At 40.7% G+C, this 23,721-nt stretch overlaps 1 protein-coding gene across 1 annotated transcript in view; it reads left to right on the top strand.

Annotated features, from left to right (window-relative positions):
• The first annotated feature begins 200 nt into the window (after positions 1-200).
• HTR2A (5-hydroxytryptamine receptor 2A) overlaps positions 201-23,721 on the top strand; it is a 61,637-nt gene continuing 38,116 nt past the window's right edge. The window contains exons 1-3 of the mRNA XM_004759184.3: positions 201-894; positions 1,335-2,067; positions 4,872-5,072. Of these exons, the coding sequence (XP_004759241.1) occupies positions 1,656-2,067; positions 4,872-5,072 (613 nt within the window). The 5' untranslated portion in view covers positions 201-894; positions 1,335-1,655. The remainder of the gene's footprint in view (positions 895-1,334; positions 2,068-4,871; positions 5,073-23,721) is intronic.

Genomic DNA, 23,721 nt, shown 5'->3' with positions numbered 1-23,721 from the left:
CTTCCGTATGTGAGGTTTTGAATTACTTCTAGGTAAGTTTATTTCTGGGGAAAATAAGTTAGTTGAATGGTGCATGCTACTGATAAATAAAAATACTACTGATAGTTTGAGTATCTCCAGGAGGAGCTTGGCTGCCCTGAGCCCAAGTCGCTGACGTCAGCAACTGCACTTCAGACAGCACTGTGGGCTCTGGGGGGGAAGAACAGCACGCTTACAGTGCTCCCGGGATATGCCATTTTCTAGCCTTATTAACGTGCTCCCCCACCCTAAGAACCTCACAGCACAGCTTACCTGCCTTAGCCATCTGCATAAAAGGCAATTCCTGACGTAAGAGAACTTCCCTATGTTAACATGTGGCCAAAAGAGAAAGAGAGAGAGAGAGAGAAACAAGGGGGAGAAAAAAAAAAAAACCCAGCCTGTTTGGTCCGCCCTCCTGGGCTGTTGCTACCTTGCAGTTTATGACATACAGATAGAGGGAGGTCTGGTGTGAAGTGAATGAGGCAGCCTGAGAGCCGGTCCATTCCCGGGGAAACCACGCGTCCCCTGGCACAGGCAGCTCTCCCTACTTTCCGGAGGGATTTCTTCTGTGTGCTGTGTGACTTGGAGAGGGGCTCATGAATGATTGCTAAACGTGTGCCTCGCTCAGGCGAGCCGCGCAGGGAGGGAGTGACCCAGCCGAGTGCGGGCAGAGCCGGCGAACGCAGACCACGCAGTGCTGGAATTGGCTCCACTCTTGCAGTTTTTGAAGTCAGCAGAACAGAAATCAGATTACTCTCCTGTTATGCCGGTTGAGGCTCAAGAAGAAGGGACTCTACACTGGCTTAATTACCGTGGGAGATGCAGCAAGTCCCAGAACAGCAAAGTATGTCTAACGTGTGGACCCTGAAGACAAATGTAAGTTCTCACGCTACTGTCTTTTATTTCTGTGTTAATTTTCTTTCTGCCTTGAAATCACGCTTGGCCAAAATGTTAACATTTCAATGAGAATTTCTGGTGTGAAAAGTTGTCTGCTAATCTTTGCTTAAGAGTTTTCTTTTCTTTTCGTTTCTTTTTTAACTAAGCATAATGCAAACGGAAATTCCTGAAGGCAGCTGTGGCCATTCAGCCTAGAGACAGAGAACTATAGCCCCAAGTACATCCAATTACTATGGGATTAACACAGGATGTATTTTTAATTGCCTTTCTTAATGTAGAATGCATACCGCCCCACTGTTTTGGATTGCATGCTGTTTTAATACTGCTGTGGCTAAACTAGTGGGATCAACAAAACCCACAAAATGAGACAGAGCTCAATGAGATTCCTGGTAATTACAAAACTTTTCTTTCCTGGCCAGGATCACATTTTTCTCTCCGAATGCTCCAAACTCTGCAACCTCGGTTAAAAAGTTCATCCTGCTTTTCTGACCTTGCTTTGAAGGGGGGAAAAAAAATGAAACCAAGCAAGACTCCACGAACCCCGTGAAGGAAGGAGATACAAAAAGCCACTGCAGTTCAGCTCCCATTGTAATCATGAGAGAAAAAAGGCGACCCAAGGAGCCCAGCATGTACGCCGGCTTCAGTGTGACAGAGCGTGGGGACATAAAGATGCATGGCGAGCTGAGGCTCTAACTTGGTAGCTTTTCTTTACTTCATCTGCTACAAATTCCAGCTTAGAAATGGATATTCTTTTTGAGGAAAATGCTTCCTTGAGCCCAACAACAAACTCCTTAATGCAATCAAATGAGGACCCAAGGCTCTACATCAATGACTTTAACTCCGCAGAAGCTAACACTTCAGATGCATTTAACTGGACAGTGAACTCGGAAAATCGAACCAACCTTTCCTGTGAGGGCTGTCTCTCACCACCATGCTCCTCCTTACTTCATCTCCAGGAAAAAAACTGGTCTGCTTTGTTGACAGCTGTAGTGATTATTCTAACCATTGCTGGGAACATACTCGTCATCATGGCAGTGTCCCTAGAGAAAAAGCTGCAGAACGCCACCAACTATTTCCTGATGTCACTTGCCATAGCTGATATGCTGCTGGGTTTCCTTGTCATGCCCGTGTCCATGCTAACCATCCTGTATGGTGAGTGGCCTTAGCCTCCCAGCTGCACCCACACGGGGAACAGACAGCGTGTGCATGTTAGGAGCAGATGAGTGGAGGCTCAAGGGACAAACTAAACACAAGGGTTTATTTATAGACAGGGGTCTCCCATGTTACACTGGTTAAATCTTAAATTGGCTTTCACAGATTAAGAGATCAGACAACCCATTATCCTTGGACAGTTTGTGCTTTGAAACACGTCCATTTTAGGTAGTCGCTTTAAATGCCCCCCATACGGTCATAAAGCAGTAATTTAGCTGTCATTCTAAATCCACTGGATTTTCGCTTCTAGATTTTCCCAAGTATCCCAGCCTTCAGGACAGAACACAGTTTTAGCTTTGTCACACAGTTTTCAGCACTTCTAATGGAGTGGCAAACCTTCCCAATTACCTTGGAACGTGTGCAGGGAGAACATTTGCGGTACAGTGGGTCTGATGTTAATTTATTTATTCTAAGGTAGAAGCTGCATATTTTAACTCCTGTTTCAATTGTTCCCTACCTCCAGAGAAGCTAATTCAGAAGTATGCCTTTAAATTAGACCCTCAACTCTTTAAAAATACATATACATCAACTCCTCCAGTCTGGTTTGGAAGAGGGTAGAAAACAAATGGGAAGACATTAATCTTGCTTTCTTCAACAGTTTGAAAGAGTCAAACCTCTCAGCAAGTCAGCAAACACTGGTACGGCTTCAGCTGGAAGCAGAATGTGATGTTCTTTTCAAATTATGAGTAATACAGTTGGATTTCTTTTTTGAAGAGTATTTAGACTGCTGACATAGGCACGGAGCAGTCACCTTATGGTCTTTTTAAGAGGAGATTTTCTGTCCAAGTCTTAAGGGCTAAAGTATATATATATTATCCCAGCACATAAGGGTATGGAGGAGGGAGGAGATGGGCAATGGAGAGCAGGCGCCGGTTTGCACGGGGTCCATACTGCTCTTTGCTAGGACAACCTCCGTTTGACCACTCAAATGTCACACCAGGGTGATTTCATCAAATTTGCCTGTCATTTCCCAGACATGCTGCAGAGGTTCTGGCTCCCTAAGGCCCGACCCCCGCCTCGAAGGCAAACTCCGGGAGTGGTGCATGGCTCCCAGAGGTCCCGTTAGGGCACTAAAACCACTGCCAGAGGGCGGAGGTGACCCCAGTAGCAGATGGGGAGCAGGCAGGCACCCACCAGCTGGGTTAAGAAGCTAAGACCTGGCCGCCGCCTCCCACTTGGGGTGCAACGGCGCCCCCTGGCGGCGGCTGCTCCGCGTGCAGCCAATTCCAGCCAGAGTTTCAACTCACTGGGACTGGTCCTCTCTCACCCCTCAAGGTGAGGAAATGCCCCCTCCCTATCCATGCTTTGGAAACCAGACTGTGGCCCGACCTCAGCTGTCTCCTTGCAGAGAGAACTCTCAAGGGCCAACATCAGTTCCCACCAGACAAAGTGTGGCTTCCCTCCAGGCACTGCAAAGGAAGAGGCTCTTGTTTTAGCTCCCGTTTTTTGGCAAGTAGAATGAAAGGCATTAAGTTAGACTTGTATCGTGTACCCTTTACTTCCCCAAATATAGGTGGTGGCATTTTAGTGGAGTACACTTGCACATGTGGAATCCGTTCAGCTTTGCGGGTCTGGACTACTGACAAGAAAAGGTGATCCTTAGGATTGCCTTTTCCCTTGTACACAGATGTAATATCATCGCTTACACAGTTATCAAAACTAATTTGGGTTTATATAACCACTGGATCCCCTGTAAAACAAGAACAGGACACTTAGAATATGCATTATGGGCCTCCCTCAGTGCTCTTCATATTGGGATCATCGTGACAGCTCTGGAACACTCTGTTTGGGGCCCACCTCCTCCTAGCCTCCTGAGAACCAGAATCTAGAGAAAAAGCTTCTCGGCTGATTCTCAAATGCAGCCAGGGCTGACAACCGCTGCTGCATGCAGCTGTTGCCCGAGTGTTATCCCGGGACCAGGAACACCACCTGGAAATTGGTTAGAAATGGCCGTTCTCCTCCCCAACTGCAGAGTCACAAAATTGACACCTCCAGGTGGGATCCAGCAGTACCATTTCAAGACCCTACCTGGGAGGCCCTGAGGCTCACTGAGTTTGAGAACCGCTGCACTGAAACACTCATCAGGTCAAGAACACAATGCTTTTCTGCATATCCCCCCACACATACACCCCAAATTTGAGTTGAACCCCTAAAGTATAATGTAATTATTTTTCATTTTTCCAAAAAATATTCTCAATCTGGACTTTTTCATCATTTATTCATTCACACCAATAGCATTTATTGAGAGACCAATTGATGATATCGCTGGGCAAGACTGAGCCATTATAGTTATGGAGACTAAGAGGTGGGCCGAACCTCAGGGAACCCACAGTATGTCAAAGACGTGAACAAGGTGCTTTAATAGAGGAGCTCCAAATCTATCGAGACTTCTAACTCCTTAAAAACAAAGAAAAAAAGGTAGATGCTGTTAGGGGACACAGAGCAAGAGAAACCCTGAAGACAACCCAAGGTTACCACAACACAGTGGCATAGAACTCCAGCCCCAAGAAATTTCTAAACCCTGAGTTCATCAGCTTGTAGGATCTGAACATTGTTCAGTACAATGGTTCTTGGGCTTTTAAAACACTGAAAATATCTTGTGTTGCCCTTTGCCACCACCTGTGCCTTTCCCACCCCACCCCACCCCACCCCCAGAATAGCAGCCCTTCTGGCAGGCTGGGTTCCACGCACCGCACAGTGGGAGGCCCAAGATCCCTAATTGATGCTAACCTTTTGCATCCCAGGTTACCGGTGGCCTCTGCCTAGCAAGCTCTGTGCTGTCTGGATTTACCTGGACGTGCTCTTCTCCACGGCTTCTATCATGCATCTCTGTGCGATCTCACTAGACCGCTACGTTGCCATCCAGAACCCCATCCATCACAGCCGGTTCAACTCCAGAACCAAGGCCTTTCTGAAAATAATTGCTGTTTGGACCATATCAGTGGGTAAGTGGGTACGGGATTTCAGGGGCTCATCTGAAATAACCATCCATGCCTTCCAAAGAGACTTGTTCTGTTTTATTGTACGAAAAGCTGATACACGGACTCCATGGGGTTTTTGTTATTGTCCTCTCTAGACCACAATGTCGTTATTTCTCAGATTTGCTTTAGGAAGAAAAAGTATCAACATCACTGGCTGACAACCTAAGTTTTCCCAGTTAAGAACAGACACCTGCAGAGCCAGTTAGAAATAACTGTGCCATAGCCACCTTCAAATGCTTTTGCTCCCCATCTCGCACTTTCTAATTCACTACTCTACCTCTTGAGTTCCCCTGGAGACCTCCACATTTATCATCCCTGCCCCTGTCCATTTAAATGGCAGGCCCCCACGCTGAAGAATACTCAGCTTCCGGAGGCTGGAGAAAGGTACCAGGGGCTGTAACTCTGAGGCAGAAGGTGAGAACAGAGAAAGGTGGCAGGACTAGTTCAAGGGCAAGGCACTTCTGCCTGCCCAGTACCTCTGTAACCCCTCCTCTTTTTCCGGTCACCACACACCGGAAGATTTCAACCCCCTTCAGTTGCTTTGATTACACATTCCCCTCTCACCAGTATTGATCTCTTGTCACAACCAACTCAACAGGCAGGAAAGCCCAGATAATGGGAGCCAAAGGGTCAGCTCACAGGTAGCTAAGTCAGTGGCACCTGTCACCTCAACAGGCTTGGTTTGGAACCAAAAATTCCCTGGGATTTAAGGCGACAAAGCTTTTCAGGCACGGACACTGCACCTGCTTGTGGCCACAGCGGTGTTTGCATCTGCTAACAGGAGGGAGGCTATGGGATTTGATGGCAGGCTTGACACCAAACATTTCAGAGTCTTTGTGATAAAAATCCAAGTTAACAGCAAACGCAATAGGATATTTTGTGTTTTTCCGTTCCTCCAGCTTGCCTTGCTGCTAAAGGGGTCCTCTGCAGAACAGGTAACTCCATTTTAGGGATGAGCAAATGGGGCTTCAACAAGTGAAATGACCCGCACCAGACCCCACAGCTAGGACACAGGACGGTGCCTGTTTCCTGATGGAAATGCTAACAAATTACATTTGCAGGATTTTCAGATTTTGAAGGGTCTTATCTAGTTTCCATTTTAAAATTCCTAGTACAGGTTGAGGTGGACAGAAGAGCTCATTATGCTTATTTGATCAGTTAGGGTACCAGTGCCTAAAGAGGCTTTGTGGCTTGCTGTGTCAGCTCTTCAGCCAGTGACAGGTCTAGGACTCTAAACTTCTGGTGCCAAGCCATGCTCTTCCTACTGCATGACCACCTTCTTTAGAAAACCGTTTTTTTTTTTGGCGGGGGGCGGGGAGTAGCCTGTGGTTTCTGGGCCCATGCAATCTTAGACTCCTTCTATCTGGAACAACAGAATGAAAGACCAGTGGTTCTCAATCCCAGCTACACATAAGAACACATGTGGAGCACTGGGATTTAATTGGTCCATGGTGGGATGACTAAGGAGCAACCAGGGTAAAGGACCACTGAAACACATGCGCTTAGCAAAGGTGGCCGATAATGCAAACAAAGCAAACCATGTTATCACCAGGTTTATTCTAGTGTTCCCCTCGTACACAGTCACACCGGTGAGACAGAGGCTTGGGAGCGTCACCCATCTTCTACCTTCTGGCATACACATACAGTTCAGTAGCACTTGTCCCAAGGAGCTGTTTCTGAGCAAAGACAACCAGCCTGCGGTATTTAAAGTGGCTTACAGAAAACAAACTGCAGAGAAGTTGCACAAGATGACATTGCTCCTATTCCGTTCTCGCTCCAGGAGACAGGCAGGCTGGATGGGTGTGGGGGTGCGAGGAGGGGTCATCACCAATGTGGCCATACTTACAACACAGCTACAATGTATGGAGCACTAAATACATGAAGATGAGTTAAGATAAGTATTTGGAGACTTCCAATAAGGTGATGGAGGAAGGCAAATAAGGAAATAAAAAAGCTCTGTATCATAAATCTGAGATAGAAGGCTGAGGAGATGGCAGTTGGGAAAGGGTTAAAAAAAAAAAATTCTAACCAAGAGCCTGAAGGTGCTCAGCACAAATATCTGAATTTTCTGCTACTGTTTCCACTTGTTTTACATTTAGATACTTAGTCCAGATAGAATTTTGTGTATATAGTCTAATAGATTTCTTCTACCAGTCTTTTTCGCATCTATTTTTTAGCATTTCTTCTACCGGTCTTTTTAGCATCTATTGATATATCAGTACACTGAAGCTGAAAAATGGATATTTTGTTTTCTTGATAGATCTGAACTGCCCTTGCATTCCTGAAATGCATTTATAAATGAAATTGCCTTTGGAGGACTTTGTTGGTTGGTTTATTATTCTTACAAGGTGTTTTTTTTTTTCTCTTTTTAGCTATATTAAATAAATTTGGGATATTACTGTTTTTTTCTCTGTGGTCTTCAAATATTTAAATGGGAATGTTCTTTAAAAGGTTTTATAGAACTTGGTTCTAAAGCTCTGTCATGTTGGAACCTTTCTAAATGTTCTCTTTAATTACAACTCTAAACTCTCTTCAGTAGTTATTTACATTTTCTACCTGGTCTTGGGTTACTAGCTACATAGAAAGTTGAGATTATCCTTTTATATGGATTCTTGATTATTAAATGCAATTCTTCTTGCTTTAACATCTACTTCATCTGATATGAATATAGCTCTGCCAGTTCCCTTTTGGTTATTTTCTGAATATATCCTATTCCATCTTATTACTGTCACTACTTCCTGATTTAATATTTAAAGTACATTGCCTACAAGCAGCACATAAAATTTTCTTTAATCCAGTCTATCTTTTCATTGGAATATTTAACCCATTTATAACTAATGCAGCCGAGATACATAGTATTTGGGTTTAAAATGACCGTTACTTTTTTCTTTTGTCCCATTTATTCTATATTCTAGTTTCTATCCTTGCCTTCTTATGGCCTGATCAAGAATTCATTGTTCCCCATTATAAGCTTGTTATCCATTCTTTTAAATCCTTATGATTTATTTATTTATTTTAACCTAATAGAGCCTAACAAATTACCATTTCTTAGATAATGGAAAACCTCTGGAATATTTTAAGTCCATTTGTCCCTATCTCTCATGTTCTCTTTTCCTATTGTCTAATTTTAAGTATCCTATTAAAAACCATAGGACATAAGTGTTCTACTATTTCCCACATATTGACCATTTCTGTTGCCATTCATTGCTTCTGTCATTTCCATGATTCTGCCTGTCTTTTCCATGATTCATAGTCCCTACTTCTGAATTTTAGAATGACCATGTAGTTTTCTTTCAGCTCGTTATTCTAAACATCTTTATTTAGCCTTCCTTTTAAGCATATTTTTTGCTCAATATACAACTCAAGGTTTCTGGTTTTCCAGTAATTTAGAAGGGGCATTCCAAAGTTCTAGCTTACATAATTTTATTTGATAGTGAGAACTCAGCTGTCAGACTTAGTGTCCCTTAGAAACCACCAGCCCTTGCCACCCCTTGCTACTTTAGTAGGATTCTTTCTTTGTATTTTATAAATTTAACTATGATGTGCCCAGATACGTCTTTTACTGTTGGGTTTGTCCTGCATGGTGTTTATATTCATTCTTTAATTTTTTGCCTAGTACTTTTGTTAATTTAGCAACATTTTTGGCCATTATCTTTTCAAGAATTGCTTCTGCTACAACTTTTCTCCCCGACACATTTCTTAGACTCGTTTCCCAGATAATAGAAATTTTACCCATGCTTACAACTCAAATAACTTTTCTACATTTTTACATCTTTAAGTCTTTAGTCCATGTAGTTTTACTCCCTTCTCTGGATTATTAAACCTCTCACCAGCTATTTCAAATTTGTTGCTCAACAAATGTATTATAGCCTTAATAGATCACTGTATTTCTAGTTTTAAAATTCCCATTTTATTGTATTTAGTTCTGAAATAATTCTCCATGGTTTCATCGGTTTTCTCAAATGTTAATCACAGATGTCCAGAGAGCTGATTACCTGGGATATTCTGTTTTCTGGGGTCTTTTCCCCTTTGGCTATTAGTATACCTTGTAATTTTTTTTTTAATTGTGTTAAGGGGAAAAAAAAAAAGGAAATAAAATGTTAGTATTCTTGTTCAGAGAGGCATTCTTTAGTTTTATCAGGCAGTTGCCATAAATCCCTTTAATCCAACTAGGGACTGAGCTTATTTTAGGCTCGCTTTTCATAAGCACTGTCTTTTAGTTTATCCTTACACCTAAGGTATATGCCTTCCTTTTTTCAAATGAAAGCCTGAGGTGTTCTCCATTTCGAAGAACTCTGAAATCCTATCCCCTAATCCTATCCCCTCAGCACAGATTATTCAGCTACTCAGCCTCTCAGTCCATCCCTCAAATGGACTGGTAAATGACTAACTGGGAAAAGGGCTCACATAAATACCTTCCTTCTCTTCACTTCACTCCAGAAGCTTAATTCTTGAAATCCTGGCTACCTTGGGTAGCCCGAGCCCAATTTTTTATCTCCCTAACCCCTGAGACATCGTTTTGGGCCTTGAGTTCTGCCTTATATGAAACTAGCATTGCCATGCCTCTTCCTCACCTGAAATTCTCCATTTCATCTTTTCTCCTCTCTTCATTTCTGTCATGTCTTTGTTCCTTTGATATTTTCACATTTTTAAAACACAATCTTCCTATCTCTGTCTTTTGATAAAGAAATTCATCCTGTCTGTATTACTATCACAACTGGCAAAAATCAATTTTATTCTTCCCATCTTCTATTTCATATATTTCCTTTATAACAGTTCATTTACCTTATTTCATGCATTTACTGACTTGTACAAAGTCATTCTTTACTTCACCCCATCCCAATGAGTTTGAATTATTTGAATTTTTCATTCTTTTTATTTTTGAAGTCCCATCCCAAAAATTGCACTGATGTATCTATTAGAAGATCGTAAGTAATCCAGCTAGGTTGTATTCTTTCCTCACTCACCCTGAGTCCCAATTTAGACTTCTCCATAATTTCAAAATAGTAGAGCAATAGCTTTTTAAGCAAGCCAAAGAAATACACAAACTACAAAGATATAGACATTGCTTACTACAGGAGAAAAAGTTCTATAGGTAAAAATCAATAAAAGCCAAGTCAAAAGAAAGTATCAGTGCATATGAACAGACTGAGGGTTGATATTCCTAACATACAAAGAGTACCTACAGGTCAAACAAAAAGACAACCCAATAGGGAAAAAATATATAAACATGAACAGAAACATGAAATGGACAATAAATGCTGAAAAGAGGATAACTAATGGACAGGAAAATGCTTAATTTCTTAAACGGTCATGGAAATGTAATTTAAAACAATGTATTACCATTGTTCATCTGATTGGCACAATTAAAATAAGTAGAATCACGCTGAGTGATGCCCTATGTAGGCTCATACCTTATTTGTGTGAATATGAATTGTTCTTGGACAGTGTAGCCAAAGCTATTAAAATCTGACCTGCCAATCCTACTTCAGGCCATCTGTCCTACAGAAAAATAGAAGTAGATCTAAAGACCTTGAATTCAGAAGTCTTGGAAAATAGCAGAAAAGAAGACTGGATTGTGGTTCACTGTATTGTTTTTATCCTAATTACAGAACATTTTCTAGCTCTTAAGAATATTGAGGTGGGGTTATTGTATAGTCAACTGGAAAAATGTCCATGACTAAGTGCAAAAAGCAAGATTTCAGGGTGGTATGGATGGTCTGAGCCCATTCTGGTAAAATAGGAATAATTTAGGTGAATCTATTAGCAGGAAGAATCTGAGGACTTCAAATTTGTCAAGTACGGGAAATTAGGAAAAAAACAACAGATTGTTGTTTTCCCCTGTAGCTTTCTGTATAGTTTTGTCACAGATATTATAAATGTTTCATTCTTGATCATCATAACATCTGTGGCGTGGGAGAGAAGGCTTCATGGAGAAGGTGGATGACCTTCTAAGTTTGCTCGGATCTAACAAATGGCAACCTTGGGAACCACAACCCAGATGACTCAAGTTTTCCTGCACTTGGTATTTCTGAGATTTGCTGCCATGTCCCCCTGCTCCCTGCTACCAGCTTGGTCATTTTACTGTTGCCAAGGCTTTCATCCAATTTGGAGGAAAACGAACGTAATTACAAATCAATTGCACTTTCTATTTGTGAACTCTGAGGAAAGAACTGATGACAGAGAAGATTGACGCATTAGATTAAGAACGATCCTAGGATTTTCCGGATTTCATCAGCCCTTCATAAACCCAATTTTTATGATCAGAGGTAACTGACTTCACCATGATATAAAAAAAGTGAGCAAACGCTTTCCTCACAACGATAGATTTGCTAACATCACGTAGGAAAAGAAAATACTTAATTCTCTATCTGTAGCAGGTAAAGGTACAGGTTAGATAGAAAAAAGTGAAAAGGACTATCTTTCACATCACATAGGACAAGCAAAGACCCCATTTAGAATTTTTTCTTCTACTTCAGAAACATACTTGCACCCCATGGAGTCATTTTGAAGTATCCCAAATCCAAATAGAATTTTTTCACTCCCCCCTCAAGGATATCCATGACTACTATTCTCTACATTAAGACTACTTTTGTAATAGGATAAAGATAAGCTGTGTCACATTTATTCAGAACCTGTGTCTTCACAAACTGACACCTTGGCATAAATACTCAATTGAATGCTTAGGTCACCAGGTACAACACTGGCCTTTAGGCAGTCAATAATTTCCTGTCTTAGGCAGATTTATAAAGAAATTTTTGAGGGACAGTGAAAGTAATCTCAGTGTAGCTTTCATTTTTTAAAGAGGACTTTGAGCATCTTTGGTCTATGAACAAGTTTCCATTGTGTTTAGTTGGTTGACCATAGATCCTGGTTATAAGCCACAAGTCTGGAGTCAGACTATCTGGCTCTGTCATGTCTAAGCTGTGTGACGTATGGCAAGTTACTAACCTCTCTGTACCTTCTGTTCCCAATGAATAAATTTTAGTAACAGTACCTATATCAAGAGGTTTAGTGATGGAATAAATATACGGTTTGTGTCATAAGCGTTACAACATGTAAACTTCTCTGTAAGGTTCTTGGTTTCTAACAAATTAGCAGGATTAGGTTTTTTTTCAAGTTTTTTATAATTTTTTTTTACTTTTTATAAACATATAATGTATTATTAGCCCCAGAGGTACAGGTCTGTGAATTGCCAGGTTTACACACTTCACAGCACCCACCATAGCACATACCCTCCCCAATGTCCATAACCCCACCACCCTCTCCCTACTCCCCTCCCCCCGGCAACCCTCAGTTTGTTTTGTGAGATTAAGTCTCCTATGGTTTGTCTCCCTCCTGATCACATCTTGTTTCATTTATTCTTTTCCTACCCCCCCAAACACCCCACGTTGCATCTCCACTTCCTCGTATCAGGGAGATATGACAGTTGTCTTTCTCTGACTGACTTATTTTGCTAAGCAGAATACCTTCTAGTTCCATTCACGTAGTCACAAATGGCAAGATTTCATTGCATATATATACCCCCTCTTCTTTATCCATTCATCTGTTGATGGACATCTAGATTCTTTCCACAGTTTGGCTATTGTGGACACTGCTGCTATAAACATTTGGGTGCATGTGCCCCTTTGGATCACTACGTTTATATCTTTAGGTAAAATGCTCAGTAGTGCAATTGCTGGGTCATAGGGTAGCTCTATTTTCAACTTTTTGAGGAACCTCCATGCTGTTTTCCAGAGTGGTAGCACCAGCTTTCATTGCCACCAACAGTGTAGGAGGGTTCCCCTTTTTCTGCATCCTCACCAGCATCTGTCATTTCTTAGCAGGATTAGCTTTTTGTCTGCTTTCATAATTTATCTAGGTATTCCCAATGTGTCACTGGTCATTTGAAAATGGTGGGTTTTTCCAAATGAATTTTTATTTTTATATGATTTTTTATGTATGTTCTTTTCTTTGGGTCTTCTGAATTTTCAATCATTACCAAGATTGCCTTTCCCATTACAAAGTTTAAAAATCTTCCATTACTTTTATAGTTTTATATTAAGTCTTTGAACCATTTAGAATTTAACCTGTGATTTTAGTTTTTCTACACAGATTCATGTACTCTTTATTTGACCACAATTTGATACTCTACTTTATCATAACCCAAGTTCCATATATATTTGGATTTAATTCTGGACTTGTTCTGTTGATTCATTTACTTTTACCCAGAGTATACTTTCAGTTGAGAATGTATAAAGGCATTTATTACCTTAGATCAACTCCCTCATCCTTAGACTTTTCATGACTATTTTCACATGCTTTGAGTTTTAAAAACCAGCTTCTATCTAGTTCTGGAGGGTGAGGGGGGGTGGTTTTATTGAAATCCCATGTAGTTTTATAAATCAACTTTCTAGGTCTTTTGTATGTGATTTAAAAATCACATACAATCGAGGTCCAAAAAGAATAATAGTGAACTATGCTTAATTAAAAATACAAAGTGAATCAGCTCTTCTGTTGGCCTTCATGCTTGGAGGTGATGGGATTCCCAACTCTACTGGCTGAGACAAAGTATCTTAGGACACCTGGGATTCTCTCTTCTGGGACCTGACAGGTTTATGCCCAATTTGCTTATTGCTAGGAGTCAGACAGCCTAGAAGTGGAATCCAGAGACTCACCAAACAACCAGGACAGGAGGTGAATGTGTTACCTATGCACTCTTCCACAATTGGAAGATCACAGTGTAGGCTAGCTCCTACCAGGACACAAAGGCAAACTTGAGAAATTCACTTAACTTTCCCTTTCCCTTGGTTTCTTGGCTCATTTTCTCTCCTGGGTGAAAGAAAGTGGTTTTTTGTTTTGCTTCCCCCATATGGCACTGTCCTATCCAGACGGCTAGGAGGAAGCTCTGGGTACCACCTCAGTCCGCGGGTGAGTGGGCCAGTGTCTGGGAGCAGGGATGCTCACAGCCACATGGAGACTGCAGTCCTTCCCAGGAGTATCATGGCACCAGATAGCTAAGGGACCAGCCATACTGTCACAGCCCTGAAACAAAGGCTCTACTGAGCCACTACCCCCTCAGCCCATCTTCTCATTTCTTAAAGGGCCATGGTCCTTTCCCCTTCAGCCCACAGGTGCAGAATTTAGGGACCTCTGCCCTGCTGAGCAGCACTTCCTAACTTAGAAATCTCACAGGAAGGCTATGCTCTTGGAGGACACATCCTTGGCTGTCCTTCAGCACTCTTGCCCATGGGTATGAGGCCATTTAATGGCCCATGTCGCTCAAAACCTGCCAGAATGACAGCTGACTTCTTTCTGCATCACAGACTCAGCCATAGCTATGGGACAATATGCTCAATAAAACAGCACTTAGCATAAACTCTCCAGGGCAATTGGAAACTGGTGAGAAAAATTAAGAAGTGATTTGGTGGTAAAGAAGCACTTTATGCCTTGTCAGTCTGCTACTTTGGCTTGCCTCATGGACTGTTCTGCTCTTTTGATCATTCTCTCAAGGAAAATGAGGAAGGAAAGAAGGGACAGGGCTGAGACTTTTATTACTTCTGGACATTGAGAGCAGAAGACTAGCATCCATATACCGCCCAGGCTGTGTTGGGTACTTCCAGGTTAGGGAGCCTTCCACTTTCTCCACATCCACCCATCACTTCTGGGCTGGAAGGTAGGAACCCTCAAGTCCGAGGCTAGGGTAGATCATCCGAAAGGTTATCACCAGCACCCTTCATATCCTAGTACCTGTTCCTTCTTTGGCCTAACCAAACCCCAACCCTGGGTCACTTAGACCACCATCCCTTATGGTCACTGCACCCATGTAACCCACAGCTGCTAGAGAAAGTCTCATACTGAATCACATGCTGCCACATATCTCTGGTTTCCAACTTTGCCTAGATGCCCGTTGTGGTCGGTCCTTTGGGCAATCCCTAGTGGATCTTTCAAGTTTTTCCCCATTTAGGTTTTCTCAACCTCAGTCCTTCATTCTCCAACCAGAAGGCCTCATCCCATTCTCCTCTGTGAGAAGGCTATTAAAGCTAATTCCCCTTATCCCTACTTTTTCTTTCCAATTTGGGTTTCAATTCCCAGTTTCCAGACACATATTCCAGGACTATCCATGTTCTTCTGTGCTTTATCTCTACTTCCTGTCCTTCCCCAACGGGTCTTCAATTCCTCCCCATTCAACTCTGATTTACATTAACTCCCCCTAATGACTCTACCTTTGCTTTCTGCATTTTGTCACATTTTTCACACCTCAAACACCATCCAGCTTTGGCTGCCCTTCTTACTGCTCAAAATCACCAAAGCCTTTCTTTTCCCAGCCATGTCTAAGAGACTCTAATAACATCCTCAAGTAATACATGGGTACTTTCCCAATGTGAGGATCCAACAGCTCAGACTACAGAGAATGCAAACTCACCCTTCATCCCTCCTGCCTTTCCAGACCAGCACCCACAGTCTGGGCTAACCTTGACCCTCACCGTTACCACTCAGTGCAGAGCATAAGCTGGAGGAGAACAAGTGAATCATACCAAGCAAAGCTCCCTCAGTTTTCAGCCCTTTGAGAACATCTCAGTCCCCTTCCACTTGGATAACCTTTGACTCTGTTTGCACTTCAAACCTTTGCTGCAGTTTCTCTTGTTTTGGCCCTTTCTTCAAGTTGTTTTTACTAAACCATCTGCTGTCCTCCATTTGTGAATTACTTGTAAGAGCATTATTTTCATGGATTGTTCTAGTTGATTGTAATTAATGGACTTTATTCTGTTTTGTCTGTGAAAGGAATTTCCAAGATCCTATACATATGTGCCCAGACATGGGCTTGACTCAAAAATATTTCTCATTCCTTACCTACTATCCTTTTATATATTTAATTCTATGGATTGATTGCTTTCAATACTATTTTTTTTCTCTGTTCCTTTATTAACTCCCAAATGAACCACTAAAGGTTTATAAGAGGAACCATACTTACAGGCTACACTCAAATGGTTAAGACATGAGCAATTCCCACCACATTTAAGGAAACCACCTAGTTTACATATTTGATATAGCAACTTCGGAAACCAGCCAGGATGTAGAAACCCACAGTCTGTTTATTCAGGGATGCTTTCTACTTCTGATACAGCAATTAACCCATCTGGGGTTTTTGGTTTGTTTTTTAAAGGTTTTTGCTCATTAAAATTTCATTTTATCCAATGAAAGATACTCAAGCCTGTCTGAAACAAAGTTGATCCTCATTTGTTGTCTTGTTTGGTCTGCTGGTTTTGTGTCTTTGTTTTAGGCACTGGATACTGAATCCATAGTAAATGGACCAGAAACCATGTATCTGTGGTTCCTCTAATCCAAGGGAAAAGAGAGGTTCCTCTTCTTTTGCCCAGCACCTTCCTGTGCTATCCTGCCGGCATTCTATTATGGCTCCAACCACTCTATTCCAGCATCACCATTCTTAGATGCTAATTCACCAACCCAGCCCTATCATTCTGGTTGAACACACATGCTCCCTACATATACTTGAAGACGTTACTTCTTTTGATTTGTCTCCTAAAGTCATTTACCAAGGAAGCAGACACATAAGAGACCAAGCAGGAGTGTATTTAGCCATACATAGGAAATAAATTATGCTATCTAAATGAATGAGAAAAGGATGGAGGAGACCTAGAAAGAAGTGATACAGAAATAAAAGGAAGGAGAGAAGTAGCTTTTCCCCTGCAGTAAGTCATCTTTAATAGCTCTACCTAGGCCAGCCGTTTTATGTACAGGACCTCACTTGGCCAAGTATAGCAAATAAAGGTTTGCATACACATCTCTAGGGTAGCTTTTTCAGTTGAGATTTAATGTCAGTTTCCATAGTAACAGGTTTGGTAAGGCTGATTCACACATGCTAAGAATGAGAGACATTCTAGGAGAACTTCTCTAACTTCAGGCAAAAACTAAAAGTCACACTTTAGTCTTTTCAGTAACTTGGTGCTTTAAACTCAGCAGGAGAGAGACTTATTAAGTCGAGCAAGAAATATTTTCATTAATGAGGTTTCTTTTTTGACTGTTTATATTTCTTGTAAAATTGAAAGCTATTATAGAACAGTGTTAATAGAGAATGTTCCTCAGGGGAATAGAAAACTTTCAGATTCTGGTTATGGTCTTCAGAACCGTCCCTGCCCAGCCCTTTCCTCAATGAAAGGTCTTAGCTGCCACTTGTTCATCTGCCTATTTTGAGGTATTTTATCATTTAACCAGACGTCAAGAGTGTTAAAGAAAACTAAAAAACTTGAACAGTAAGACTGAACTGTAAAAGTGAAGTATTTCTCTAAACATCCCTAGTGACCAATCCTAGACCAGTTTCTGAAACAACATCAAACAGACCAAAATGATAACCCGTAACTGAAGACCATTTATTTCACCCTTGGATGAGAACTTCCTTTGTGTCTGTGAAGGAGGACTTTTCTGTAAGGAAACAATGGAAGCACACTAAAGTTACTGTAAAATGCATATGCTTAGAGCCCATTCCCAGATAATCTGGTTCATTAGAAATGGAAAAACCCAGGAATTGATATACCTAAAGAAGCACTGCCTGAATTATCAGTTTAGAATTTGAATTTTTTTATGTATATTCTCCTGAAGTTCAAGACTTCAGATTTGTACATTGCATGTACACATATTTTTAAAGGAAGAATGTAAGGATTTCCACTAGAAGTACACAGTTGTTCAACACAGCTGTTCAACCAGCACGTAGTATGTTCTACATGCAGAATATACCAGACTTTTAACTTCTTAAGGGTAGGGACGAGCCATGTCTTACTTGCCTGTGTAAGTAACACCTCTTTGCCCCTAGTACAGTAGGCATTCCATCAATGTTTGCAAAACTGACCAGTAATAAGTCAATCCGGATTTCTTCAGTTTTCATTTCAAATTGGTCAAGGTAATAAGGTACCTTCTCACATAAAGGAATATCATGATATTTGAAAGTTAACTGCTGCCCATCAATAACTCTACCAGAATTAAAGAGGAAAAATACAACTAAGATGACCCAACTAATTTCCCTGGAGCTCTTTTGAAATAGTTTAGAAAGCCTGAAGTCTCACATGGCATTTGTCTAGAATTAAATTACATTTTGATAATCCTTTCCAGCTCTAAAATTCCATTTTCTACTCTTGGGTCTCAATACCTAAAATTGTTAGCAAGCCTCTGAACAAAGATACTTTTGTTTTAGCAGCAAAGAATTTTATTTCTAGGTCTCCATTCGACCTTCAAAATCATACTCAGAAGTTGGGTGTCAAAATGCGGAGAAAAGCACTGAAAGCTCTCACTGGTCTAACCAAAGTACAGTGTTATCTGCAACTCCTATCTGTTTGCCTACCTGGAAACTTTATGAATTCTCCATAATTATTGTGAAGTAGGGATGGTTCTTGGGTGAATAAAGTAATTCATAGACCCTATGGAAAAAGTAGCACTAAATAGCCTATCTTCAGAATGGTTTGCTTACCCCCCCCCCCCCCCCCCTGGTGGTTGAAGGCAGGAAAAACAATTGCTTATTTAGCAACTCAGAGGCTCAGCAGCCTGAAACAGGCTAGAAATAGAAATAGACCAGGTGAGAACCAATGAGTCAAAAGGTTTGGGGTTTTTTTTGTTTGTTTTTGTTTTTGTTTTAACCCAGCCCCAGTTGCAAGTAGAATTGAATAGACAGAAATCATAAAAGAAGGTAGGGTCTTGTGATTGATTTCCCTTTGTTTTTTAGGTCAAAAATGGACCTGTTTATAGACTTTTAACGGATCTTTCACAAGGATAAAGTAAGAAATCTGAATCGAATCATTTTCATAGTTCTTTAGGAAGCTTTTTCCACATTACTACATTCTAGAAGCTTTGGAAGTCCAATTCCTCAAGGTTGAAATAATTCTCGCAATGTAAAGGATACTAAAAGCTCAAAGGGAGAGAAGAGATGATGGATTTGGTTAATTTAGTAGCAATAAACTAAACATTTTAAAGTGGTTTTGCAGCACCAAGTCCCTCTGTCCATGATACATTGCCATTCAGAGTTAGTATCAGGTAATAAGCTGCACTGGCAAGAGGAGCAGTGCATTGAGACCCAGGCAGCCTGGACCATCAGCTTTTATGGGTACATGGGCTGTGTCCATTTCCGCACTTGTATGGTGAGAACTTTGGATTACTGAATTCCTGAGCTCATGGTCAACTCTACAGTCCTGTAGTCTGTAGACTGAACCCTTAAGTCTTGGTACTGAGAATATTTAGGGGGAGCCCAGGCAAAACTTAATTGGAATTTAAAATCTCCAAACTACTGACTTAGCTATACTTCATGTTAGACCAATTTAGATAAAATCCATCAGATTAAAACTGAGAACTGATGGAGCTCCATGATAAAATGTAGCTCAAAACTCCAATAGGTAATTAATAGGTCACTATCAATAGAGACCCAAGGTATTGAGCCAGACAAGATCTTTCCTTTAAAGAACAGTTGAAATCATTAGCAATTTTAATCCTAGAACCATTTTCATTTGTCTCCCAATAGAATGCATTTTTAGCAAAGAGCCTACACACGGTTCTATATCATGATACTTTTATGACTCATAATACATTGGTTTTTTTTTTTCCATTACAGGCTCTATTATTATGATTCTAATGACTGTAATCTATTCCTTCATGTTGGTAAAGCATAACCTGTTAGCCATTCTCCCAATTCTGTTTCTAGTTTTGACCAGAAGTAGTATACTCAAAAAACACTCACTTGACATTTAATAATAGCATTTGCTTTATTCTAACCTTACAATTGGTTGTATTTTAGTTTAGTCCTTTCAGTTTAACTTGTCTTGAATTTCCTCAAGTCTATTTACTTCAGTCCAAATGATTCCTTCACTTTTCTCCTGTTTAAGGAAGCTGACCATTTTAGAAGTTGCTTTTCTTTTTAAGAAGTCACAAATGAAGGCATTACTTTAAAAAAAAAAAAAAAAAAGTTGTGGCAAAACAACCAGTGTGTCATTTCACTACTAAGCATATAGTTCACTGGTACTACATTCAGAATCTTGTACAACTACAATCGTGATTTCCAAACTTCCCAACCCAAGCAGAAACCACGTTAAGCAATTCTTCTCCATTCCCTCCTACCGCAGCCCTTGGTAACTGCTAATCTAATTTATCTCTATGAACTGGTCTCTTACATTTCATAGAAGTAGAATTATATTTTTCCATTTGAGTCTAGCTTACTAAGTTTTTAAGGTTTATTACACTACCTAGAAAACTCCATTCCTTCTCATAGTTCAATAGTCCATTGTAAGTACATTTTGTTTATTCGTTTGTCTGATGGTGGACAGGAGTTATTTCCACCTTTTGGCTATTGTGAATACTGCTGTACTGAATGTTGGCACGAGGACCTGTTGTAGTCCCATTCTTAATTCTTTTGTATACTGAGCAGTGGAATTATAGGTCATATTGACCTTTTCAAGAAACAGATATATCAGCTTTCACAGTACCTATATACCATTTTACATTTCCATCAGCTATGTAGAAGGGCTCCAGTTTCGCCACATCATCAGCAAAAGCTATCTTGCTTTTTATTGTACACATACTAGTAGTGTGAAGTGATATTTCACTGTGGCTTTGATTTGTATTTTTCCTAATGACTGATATTGTATCTTAAGTATTTTTGGCTTTGTGTATCGTTGATGAAATTTCTCTAAGTCCTCCATCCACTTTTTAACTGGTATGTTTATCCTCTCATTTAGGAATTTTTTTTACATGTTCTGGATATAAGCCTTTCAGAGAATATTTGAAGACATTTTTCATATTTTGTCATTTTCTTGATCATCAAAATTAAACTTGTACACAGAAGGACATTAAATCCAATTTCATTTTTCTTCTGTCACCTGTACTTTTGGTTCCCTATTTCAATCACTTTTTATTCCTTTAATCTAGTTTGCTTTCTTACTCCATCTTCCCTAAGGTTTCTATATTACTCCAAGTTATACTATTGTTAGATAATAATTCAATGAGTTATCAAGGATTAAAAGAATTTGCAACAGACTGTTTTCCTGTCATTTGAAGTATTGAAAGTCGGTGTGGCAATGTTAATAGCAGTGAATAACTTTTCCATTTTTAGAAATGGCACATTTCAGTAGCCGGTAAATGTCGATATAGTTTATAAAGCACTTTTGGATGCTTCAAGGATGAAGAGTCACCCTAGACTTCTTTGGGTAAGTGCCTGAAGATAGATAATGAAAATGTGGTATAGAGGGTGAAATAGGAACTCAGTCAAATGCGGGTAATTTAAAATATGCTACACCTGTGAGTACACTCTCAAAAGAACTAGGTAGGATAATTACAGATTTGATGGTGCTAATTCCTTCGTTTAAGATGTAGAAGAATCCAACAGTATTTTAGGGAGGTGTTAGTCTAATTCCTTCAGTTGGAGTCTGCTTTTGATTATATGGTGGATTCTTCCCAATACAGGCTCTTCTGAATAGTTACTTGTTCTTGGCCATGCATTCACCTTCAAAGACCTCGTACAAATGTTAAATCTCAATACCAAGCTGTCAGAGCTTTGCCTTCTATTTCATCTACAGATCACATTTCCAGCCGCACAGCAGCCTTCAGTAATTCCATTCAGCTTGACTCTCTGACCCAGCTCTGGCAGCTTTGCACATCCAAGGATGTGGAGCTTTCTGATTATGCAAATGTTATGTGCTTCCTGAAGTCTGACTTCTCTAGGGAGAAGACATCCCCATAGTTTTAGAGAGACAGAAAGAAAATGTTTGAAAATGGGAACAATTTCCCCTGATCGTCTCTTCAATTCATGATTTGTATTATCCAGCTTTCCAACTGCTAAAGGAAACCAGCTCCTGAAGAACTGATCATCTCTTGGCAGTAGACTCAGGCAATTAATCTAAGACAAAGGAACCTGAGCTTAAACCCAAATCCTTCATGAAAAGCAGCAAGCAACCAGCCCCTTGTTCCAGATGGAGATGTTATCTGTTATCCAAGGCTGCTCACTATTCAAACATTCTCAAAAAGATATTCTTGAGGAGCAGCAACTCCTTGAATTCTGTGGAGAATCATATCCTCAGTTTTATTTTTTTCCCCTTTTAAAATCTTTAAAAAAGATTTTATTTATTTGACAGAGAGAGACAGAAGGAACACAAGCAGAGGAGTGGGAGAGGGAGAAGCAAGCTTCCCACTGAGCAGGGAGCCCAATGTGGGGATCAATCCCAGAACCCTGGGATCACGACCAGAGCCACCCAGGTGCCCCCCCTTTTAAAATTTTAATTCCAGAGTAGTAGCATACAGTGTTACACTGTCTCCTCAGTTTTATGCTATGTTGCACACACATGTAGCAGGCTGTCATAGTGCTGATATAAAATGACAAGTGGTAAATGGTAAAACAAGAGATTAAGTGAAAAATGACCAATTATCAGTCTCAGGGAAGGGAACAAGATAATGGAGTTGCCTTGACTTTCGAGGATGAAGTCCAGTTGGTACCAATTTGGAAGTAGCTGAGGTAGTTCAGATATCACCTATGCCAGATCCTTTGTCCACTCTACATCTAGCATATAGTAAGCATTTTTTGGAGTAGCTGTTGTCAATGTTATTAGTTCCAGGCAAGGGTTGGTTAGCCTATATATGGAAACTAGTTGGTTAATATATCAAACTATATAAAATATGTAACAAATATTAAAAAACTTTAGTTATTCTTCTATTTCTGGCCTCCAACCTATACTACTTAGAAAGCTTCTCCTCAGACTGTAAAGGAACCAATGGGACATGTGCCTTCAAGCCTTTGCTCAAATGTTCATTTCCTGGTGAAGCCGACCTAAACTTTCCCTCCCACCCAGAGAAGTTTTCACATTATGTCCTGTCTATTGCCCACCCATTCTACTCAGCTTCTTACCTTCTATTGTTTATTTATGTTTTATTTTCAGCCTACCAGTGGGATATATGTCCCATGAGAGCAGAGGTTTGTAATCTGTTATATATGATCAATCTCCAGCCGCAAACACTGTGTGGCCACCCACAGTCAATGCTCCCTAAATTTGTTAGATGAGAGAACTGAGTCCTAAGAGATAAAGTACTTCAGCCGGCTATAGTAACAAGGTAGGGTTGGGACACAGATGCAGGTCTTCTGACTCAGTTACTATTTCCACTGTATGTCACTCACTTTGCTAGCCTCCCCCTGTCCCAGGCCTCTAGGTACATGTATGTAACTCCATCTAGGAGTGGAGATGCCTGCCCCACCCCATCCCCACCCCCAGGAAAGAGAGGGACTGCAAGTGAGGCAGAGGCTAAAGGACGGGTCAGCTCTCCAGGTAAAAAGACCACCCAATCCAACTCTGTGTGTGCATCAGCCTCCTGGGTTAGTAACAGATGCACCTCTCTGAACTTTATAAAGGGGAGCCTTCAGAAGTCCAATCTCTAAATCAGGACTGCCCATAGTAATAAACATTTTATATAGAATTTTAATCTACAAACCAATTTCTAAAACTCTCCCAAGTGAATCCTCTTAGGATTCCCAGGATGTGGGCCAAGATAGAGATAACAGAACTTGAAAATAATGAAGTATGTGAGAACAACAAAAAGGCCTCAGCAGATGGCTGGAAAGCCCAGAAAGCTTACTTGGGTCTGAGCATCCCTA

This window comes from Mustela putorius, unplaced genomic scaffold, assembly GCF_011764305.1.
Source record: "Mustela putorius furo isolate JIRA1106 unplaced genomic scaffold, ASM1176430v1.1 tig00000179_pilon_pilon_pilon, whole genome shotgun sequence".
Taxonomy (NCBI): Eukaryota; Metazoa; Chordata; class Mammalia; order Carnivora; family Mustelidae; genus Mustela; species Mustela putorius.
This window is presented reverse-complemented; position numbering and strand designations above follow the sequence as displayed.